The sequence below is a fragment of the Rhea americana genome, unplaced genomic scaffold (genome assembly GCF_003343005.1).
Source record: "Rhea americana isolate MKP2758 unplaced genomic scaffold, rheAme1 scaffold_190, whole genome shotgun sequence".
Lineage (NCBI taxonomy): Eukaryota > Metazoa > Chordata > Aves > Rheiformes > Rheidae > Rhea > Rhea americana.
The window spans coordinates 1,113,442-1,121,663 of NW_028186039.1; the positions used below are offsets into that span (position 1 = coordinate 1,113,442).

The 8,222-nt window shown below is 55.5% G+C and overlaps 1 protein-coding gene across 1 annotated transcript; it reads left to right on the top strand.

Moving 5' to 3' along the window:
- The first annotated feature begins 234 nt into the window (after positions 1–234).
- Positions 235–2,453, top strand: SLA2 (Src like adaptor 2). The gene is made up of 7 exons (XM_085302678.1): positions 235–316; positions 447–546; positions 645–731; positions 954–1,057; positions 1,389–1,538; positions 1,680–1,812; positions 1,924–2,453. Exons 1-7 carry the CDS (start codon positions 235–237, stop codon positions 2,078–2,080), a joined length of 813 nt encoding a protein of 270 aa, XP_085158804.1. The 3' UTR covers positions 2,081–2,453.
- The last annotated feature ends 5,769 nt before the right edge of the window (positions 2,454–8,222 follow it).

Sequence of the window (8,222 nt, forward strand, 5' to 3'; positions counted from 1 at the left end):
CCGTCGGGCCGCCAGCGCCAGTCCCCGGAGGCAGCGGCCCCGGGTGGTTTCCTCAATGGGCTCCCCAGGGAGCCGCTCAGCAGCCGCAGGGGCCCTGCTGGCCCCCGGGAGCAGCCAAGCGGGCGACCGCCAGCCAGGCGCAGCCCTGGGCTGTGCGTGACCCTTGCTGTGCCCCACAGCCCGTGCCGGCCGGAGGCCAGTGGCAGGCACTGAGCCCTGCCGGCGCCRCCACGAATGGGCAGCCTGCCCAGCCGGGAGAAGCAGCCCCGCAGCCTGCCGGCAGCAGCAGCGGGCCCTGCGCAGCCCCAGCAGGCAGGTAAGTGCTGCCGGCCTGGTTGGCACCACGGCAGGGCATCTCACCGCCGCCTCCCTGCGAGCCGTTGGGGGGGGGGAGGGCAGGGGGAGTCTTGGAGGGCCAGCGCTGAAGCCTCCGACGCTTTCTGCAGCTCCAGGCAGCTTTCTGGCACTGGCCACGTGCGACTTCCCTGCTGGTGGGGAGGCAGTGGCCATCGTGAGGATGGGGGAGCAGCTGCGTGTCCTCTCTGAGTAAGTCCCTTGACCCCAGCCCTGTCTCCTGCTGCCGCCGGCAGCGCCTTTTGTGGCACCCCAGCCACCACAGGACGTCCCAGCCTCCTTTCCCGCAGGGATGGCGAGTGGTGGCTGGTGGTGTCCATGGCGTCCGGTCGGGAGTGTCACATTCCCAGCAGCTGCGTGGCCAAGGTCTGGCACAGGTAGGTGCCAGGCACCTGGCCTGAAGGCGCGTTTGGGCTGGGGCGTCATGCCAGCCCTGCGCCACGGGGCTTGCTCAGGGCACATGGCCGCTGCAGCCCCGCTCGGGCAGCTCCGTCCTTCGGCTCCCAACCCAGGGCGCCCAACGGGCCCCGTGCAGCCACGTGTCCCCCCATAGCGGGGAGATGCTGCGCCGCCTGCTCAGACCCTGCCACCTTTTGCAGGTGGCTGTACGAGGGCATCAGCCGGGAGCAGGCGGAGAAGCTGCTCCTCCGGCCTTGCAACCACAGCGGCTCCTTCCTGGTAAGAGCGAGCCAGACAAGGAAAGGTGAGGGCCCTGCGCGGTGGCAACTGCAGGTGGGGGGAGGAAGGGGCTGCACCAGGGGCTGCGCCGGCCCCTTATCACCCTGAGGGCCTCTGCTCAGCCAGCCAAGCCCCACGGCCACTGCTGTGGGCGCCGCAGCCACCGGAGGGCTCAGGGCGGCCCAAGAGCACGGCCCCCAGGATGGAGGCACCGGGAGCCCCGCGGGGGCTCCTGGCAGGGTAGCAGCTCTGTCCCGGATGGCCCCCGACACACTGCAGGGGCCCCAGGGCGGCCCCATGGGGCACTAAGCACCACTGGGGGCCTGATGGCTGCGGCCACGCACCCGCCCTCGCAGGCTGCTACTCGCTGTCGGTGCGGCGCACCGAGCGCGCCTCCTGGGACTCGGTCAAACACTACCGCATCCACCGCCTGGAGAACGGCTGGCTCTACATCTCGCCCCGGCTCACCTTCCCCAGCCTGCATGACCTGGTGGACTACTACTCTGGTAAGGTCTCCAGCCACCCGCCGCTCTGCGGCCACGCCTGGAGCGAAGGCGTTGTCATCCATGGGTTCGCATCTGGCTCCAGATGCCACAGGGGCCGGAGCTGGTGGGGAACCATCCCAATGCTCTCGGCTTCCTGTCCAGAATGTGGGGATGGGCTCTGCTGCCTCCTCAAGGAGCCCTGCTACCTGGAAGGGGCAAGACAAGCACCAGCCCTGGGCCTGCCTCCGCCGGTAGTCGTCCAGAAGCCGGCTCTCAACTGGGACAAGGTGGACGGGTAGGGGCAGCCGGGCATGGGGGGGTGTTCAGGGTCTCCCGCCGCCGCGGGGGACGCACGGGGCTCCACATGAGCCGCCCACTCATGGCCCCTTCCTCTTCCTGCTCACAGCTCCGTCTTGTTCTCGGAGGCCACAGCCCTGCCGGAGGAAGATTCGCCCATCAGCCTGGGCCTGCGGGAGGCCCTCAGCTCCTACCTCCTCCTGACAGACGAGGCGCCACCGGACAGTGGCCCTGCCGAGAAGGGGAAGCGCGGGAAGAGCAGCTGAGCGCAGGGCCCTGCTCTGCCACAAGCCCTGGAACAACCTTCCCGCCCTCCGGAAAACGCTCGCCAGGTGCTTCACCGAGATAACCCATGACAGCCAAGGGAGCCAGGCACCTCGCGCTGCCTCCCCGGCCGCAGGCCCGGGGGTGAGGACGGCACAGGCAGCAGCACCAATGCCGGAGGGAGAAGGCCTCCAGTGAAAGGCTGGCCGTGCCAGATGCGAGCGCTTTGGCAGYCCCTGCCCAGGAGAGGAGCATGGAGGAAGGGGACAAGGAGGCAGAGGAAGAAACTATCCTCTCATTTTCTCTCGAGTAGCTGACTTTTAAACCTTCAAAGACATGAGGATGGGATTGGACTGGGTTTAGGGTTCCTAAAGCAGTCAGGATCCTGTCAGGCATCCAGCAATAAACAGTTTACAGCACCTTCCTTAAAGGCTGCCTCCTTCACGGCTCAGGTTTGCGTGGTACGGCAGSAGCTGCCAAGGGGAAGCATGGTGCAGTTTTCCCTAGGCCACCGCCACCAGCCAGGCTGCCCGCTGCTGGCTGGCTCTGGCCCCAGGGACCGCTGCCAGCTTTCCCCAGCGCAGCGAAAGCTGACAGCGAACGGTCCTTGGGCAGCTCCCGTGACATTGCTTACCAAGGGCAGGTTATTCTGCTCTGCAGGCTGAGAAATTTTTAACGTTACATTAATGCATTACGGCAATGCAATACRTTTACCGCTATTCCAGCAGATAGATAGCAGAAGAAATGCATCCAGCACGGAAGGGTTAGCTGATCTTTCCTTTTTTTTCAGTGAGAAAAGGAAGCATGCAAATACTCATATCCACCTCAGAKCTGTGATTCTCTTGGCTACATCAGGCAGGCTAAGTGACTTATTTAAAAGCAATATAAATGATYAAAACAGTAAGATTTCTAAGGCTTAGCTTTCAACAGCCCCCTTACTAGCAAAGAAAGGTCTGGGGAAAGTGCCTTAAACTTCCGCTGTGGTAAAAACTGATGCAGAAGCATCAGCTGCTTTGTAACATCTTTTCCTTCCTTTTTTGGGCTCTCAGATGTTGGTGCAGCAAGACCCCAATTATGCCTTTGACATGCTCGAATCTCCTCTTAATTTTCATGTCTCACTAATTTTGCTTCTGCAAATCCATCATAGCTTTCTCATTTCCTTCCACTTGCTCAGTCTAATTTTACACGCCTACTCGAGCTGTTTGACTCAAACCCGGCTTTCTAACCCGCAGGTGTCTGTCTTTCGGGCAGGGATTGCCCTCCCCTCAAGGGTTACTCCTCAGCCTCTAGCTTGCCCCGCGCCCGGCTGATACTGCTGCGGTCTCCCCTCAGCGGCACCTGCGCCAGCTCAGAGGACTTTGCTTCCTTTACCTCTACCCTTAGGGCCCATTTTGTGTTAATGAAATCTAGCTTTCTAACAGAGCATTGCGCTTTGGCCATCCTCCCGCCCCGCAGGCTCTGGGACCCGCTCGCGCTGCGGTTACGGTTCCTCTCAGACTTGTGCACGTTGCTTCTTAAACACTAGCCAGGAACTAGTTCAGTTACTGGGAGGAACCAGTGGCAAGAAAACACTTCTCTAGTGCTTGTCCAAGGTTCCTCTTTCCGGACAGACTTCAGGCCTGCTGGAAAACAACTTCACGAGGCCATCAAAGCAGAGCAGCTTCGGACAGCAGAGGCTGCTGAGTGCCTGGAGCACAGCACCTTGGCCCCAGCGAGCTGACGCCGGCCGCTTCCTGCCCGTCGCGAGCGCTGACGCTACGTAAGGCACGCAGCGAGGCCCTGGGGGTTGGCAGCTGCAGCCTCGAAAGCAACAGCACTGTCAAAAACCCACTGCAATCACTAGCGAACCTCAGACACAAATCAAGATCCCAACCCAGGTTTTTATTAGCCGAGCAAAGGCAGCCAGCTGCTCCCAACATCTCCTCCCAGTGGTTAGCTCTAGTACAGGACAGCAACGCCCAAAAGAGGGCAGAGCCYGAGGGCCTGTTTCCCCAGGCAGAGGTAGGTCAGTCAGTGTGCACGAACACGGCTGGAAGGGCTGCGCACAGACAGAAAACCCAGCGGACAAGCGCGTGGAAGATCCTCCAACGTAAGAGCAGCAGTGACCCCACCAGCTGGAAGCTGGGGTCTGCACAGCTTCCTCCCCCACCCAAGGGCAGGCAGCTCCCGAGATCCAGAGGTGAAGGGAAGCATCTTTGCAGGCTGTCAGAAAAGCAGAGCAAACGCTCTGGGAGCAGCTGGAAACACTGATGCTCTCAGGAAGAGGAGCTGATTCTCTGCGGCCGAGTTCAGGGACTGAGAGGGCTGATGTGTCCCCCCCAAGATGCCAAACTGTTTGAGCACCTCCTCTGCAGCCTGTGGTACGAACAGAAGGTGACCACGCGTTCTCCGCAGTCAAACAGACCGCTGAAGGTATTCAGACAAGCTGCAAAATAGCCGAAGTAGCCTAAGCAGCTCCAGTCCTAGATTCAGAAGAAACTTAATCTGTAGACTGCAGAAATGACAAGACTGCATTCAGCAAACCAGCACTCTGATCTTCACGCTGCGACGCAGCCCCCCACCCCGAAGGAACAGGCACTGCCCGCGGAGCTCCTCGCAGCAGCGCGTGCATGCGCTCAGCTTGCCTATCTTAAAGTAACCAGCTGGAACATTTGTGAGGTGCACACTCCTCGYTACCCCTAAAAGCCTGCCAGGAAGCAGGCGGAAGCAATCACCCTTCAGCCATTAGTGACCACAAGCTTGGATGGCACTYGCAGGAAAGATGCCATGCAGAGCTCAAATCATGAATCCCAGCTACTTTTAGGAAGCCAATTAATTTTTCTAGGCTCTCCCACTACGATCCTGTTACGTAGACATTCATCCTCTCGTCTGGAAACCTCTGCCTTAGGTTTGCAGTTTTGCTGTCTGCATTACATTCTGACGGGGGAAAAAAAAGTCATCCGTCTTTTCCCAGGTTTTAATAATCTATTTTAACATAGAATATTTCTATCTATATAATATTTTATATATAACATTAGCTGTAGCAGGTACTGACCAGATGAGAGGTCTAGGTATTTTTCCCTTCAAAAGAGAGGAGAGCTGCTGTGCAAATATTGAAGGATTAGCTCAGAAAAACTACAGATCCTTCTCAACAACAGTAATAATTTTGAGTGTTTAATACTGACATTTAAAAAAAAAAACAGATCAAATGCCACAAATCTAATGCTTTCGTAATCCACATGAAAACTTTTTCTTGTTACCAAACTTTGCACAAGTAATTAATTTTTCAGCAGGATAATGAACCTTCAACCCCCAATCTAAGGAAATTCTGGAAATCCTAGTGCTGGAGCAACAGGGAAAAAAGGTAGTAGCATACCTTTACAAATGGCAGTCTCAAGATATAAATGGAAACGCTCTGTGTATTTTTTTCAAGATTTTAAGAAATTCTGAAAAATTGCAAAAGTTAAGATTTCCATAAAAAAAAACAGACCCACTTTAGCATCAGACCAGGTTAGAATGAGATCTAAGGACTGCACGATGACAGGTCATTACAATTAAGTATTTTGGCCAGATGACAGTAGGAGTGTTAAAATGGCTATGTCAGAAAGATTTCTTAGGCAAGCTGCAAAACTTCAAGGCAAAAAGTTACCCACATGATGATTTAGCAACAGCTTCCTCAAGTGACATCCTCCTTCCATAAGAGAATTAAAACCAAGCAAAGCCTGAAGCCAGACAGGCTCAGATTAGAAAGTACAAAGTTCTCAGTAACATGACTAGCCACTGCGCACACTTCAGCAAGTTATTCCAAGCTGCCCATCACTTAAACTTCAGAACTGAGATTCTGAAGATTTCATCTACAAGATGCAATTCTAATGGAACCGGGCCTGGATCTGGCAGCAGAGGTCAGAACTTCTCCACGCTTCACAAGTCAGCCTCAAGCACAGTGATATACCCTTCTACATCCCTAAAAGGTACAAGTTTTATGAAAATACTACACTGAGAATGAAGTTAAGCAGACAAACTTGTTAGAACAGAGCGAGCAGGGAAGGGATGGGACCAAAAGTGTACCTGAAGGCCTAGCAATGCCTTCCCCCTTTCAGGGGTGCACTGTGCAGGGTGCACATCTCTCTCCAGTACTCCATAACTTCACAAAATTGGTAAGGTTGGAAGGGACCTCTGGAAATCATCTAGTCCAACCCCCCCTGCTCAAGTAGGGTCACCTAGAGCATGACAGGATTGCATCCAGGCGGGCCTTGAAGATCTCCAGAGAAGGAGACTCCACAACCTCTCTGGGCAGCCTGTTCCAGTGCTCCGTCACTCTCACAGCGAAGAAATTCCYCCTCACRTTCAGGCTGAACTTCCTGTGGTTCAGTTTGTRCCCTTTGCCACTTGGCCTGTCAMAYGGGACAACTGAAAAGAGWTTGTCCCTGTCCCCTTGACACCCTCCCTTCAGGTACTCATACACATTGGTAAGATCCCCCCTCAGTCTTCTCCTCCCCAGGCTAAACAGGCCCAGCTCTCACAGCCGTTCCTCAGAGGGCAGATGCTTCAGCCTTCTGATCATCTTTGCAGCTGGACTCTCTCCAGTAGCTCCATGTTTCTCTTGTCCTGGGGAGCCCAGAACTGGACACAGTACTTGAGAAGAGGCCTCACCAGGGCTGAGTAGAGGGGCAGGATCACCTCCCTCCACCTGCTGGCAACAGTCTTCCTAATGCACTCCAGGAGACCATTAGCCTTCYTGGCCACAAGGGCACATTGCTGGCTCGTGGTGAATCTGTCATCCACCAGCACTCACCAGGTCTTTCTCTGCAGAGTTGCTCTCCAGAAGGTCATCCCCCAGCTTGTACTGGTGCCTAGGGTTATTTTTCCCTAAGTGCAGGACTCCACATTTGCCCTCATGAGAACCTCATGAGGTTCCTCTCCGCCCAGCTCTCCAGCCTGTCCAGGTCTCTCTGAATGGCAGCACASCCCTCAGGTGTCAGCCACTCCTCCCAGCTTGGTATCATCAGCAAACTTGCTGAGGTGCTCTGTCCSCTCATCCAGGTCATTGATGAAGAAGTTGAAGAGGATGGGACTCACTGCTGAGCCCTGGGGGACTCCACTAGCCACAGACCTCCAACTAGAGTCTGTGACACTGATGACAACCCTCATGAGCTCTGCCATTCAGCCAGTTCTTGATCCCCCTCGCTGTCCACTCGTCTAACCCACACTTCCTGAGCTTATCTAGGAGGATGCCRTGGGAGTCRGTGTCCAAAGCCTTGCTCAAGTCAAGGTACACAACGTCCACTGCTTTCCCCTCATCTACCCAGCCAGTCACTCCATCATAGAAGGCTATCAGATTGGTTAGGCAGGATTTCCCCTTGGGGAATCCATGCTGACTATTCCTGATCACCTTCTTTTCCTTCACATGTCTGCAGACGACATCCAGAATGAGCTGTTCCATCACCTTACCAGGGATGAAGGTGAGGCTGACCAGCCTACAGTTGCTTGGGTCCTCCTTCTTGCCCTTTTTGAAGGCTGAAGCAACACTGGCTTTCTTCCAGTCCTCAGGCACCTCTCCAGTTCTCCACGATCTTTCAAAGATGACAGAGTGGCCTGGCAAGAACATCCACCAGCTCCCTCAGTACTCGTGGCTGCATTCCACCCGGGCCCATGGATTTGTGGATGTCAAGCTTGCCCAGATCTCTAATCCTATCCTCCTCAACCAAAGGAAAGTCTGCCTTTCTCCAGACTTTCACTCTCATCTCCAGGCTCTGGGATTCTTGAGGGCTGCCCTCAGCAGTGAGGACTGAAGCAAAGGAGGCATTCAGTAACTCTGCCTTCTCTGTAGCCTTCGTCACCAGGGCCCCTGCCCCGTTCAGTAGTGGGCCCACGTTTTCCAGTCTTCCTCTTGCTATTGATGTATTTGAAGAATCCCTTCTTGTTGTCCTTGACATCCCCTGCCAGACTTCATTCCAACTGGGCCTTAGCCTTCCTCGTCACATCTCTACATACTCTGACAACATTTTTATAATCCTCCCAAGCAGCCTGTCCCCTCTTCCACATTCTGTGCAAGTTCCTCTGTAGTTTTGCCAGGAGCTCCTTGCTCATCCACGCAGGTCTCCTGCCCCCTTTGCTGGGCTTCTTTCTCCCTGGGATGCAGCGACAAAGTGATGCTTGAATACT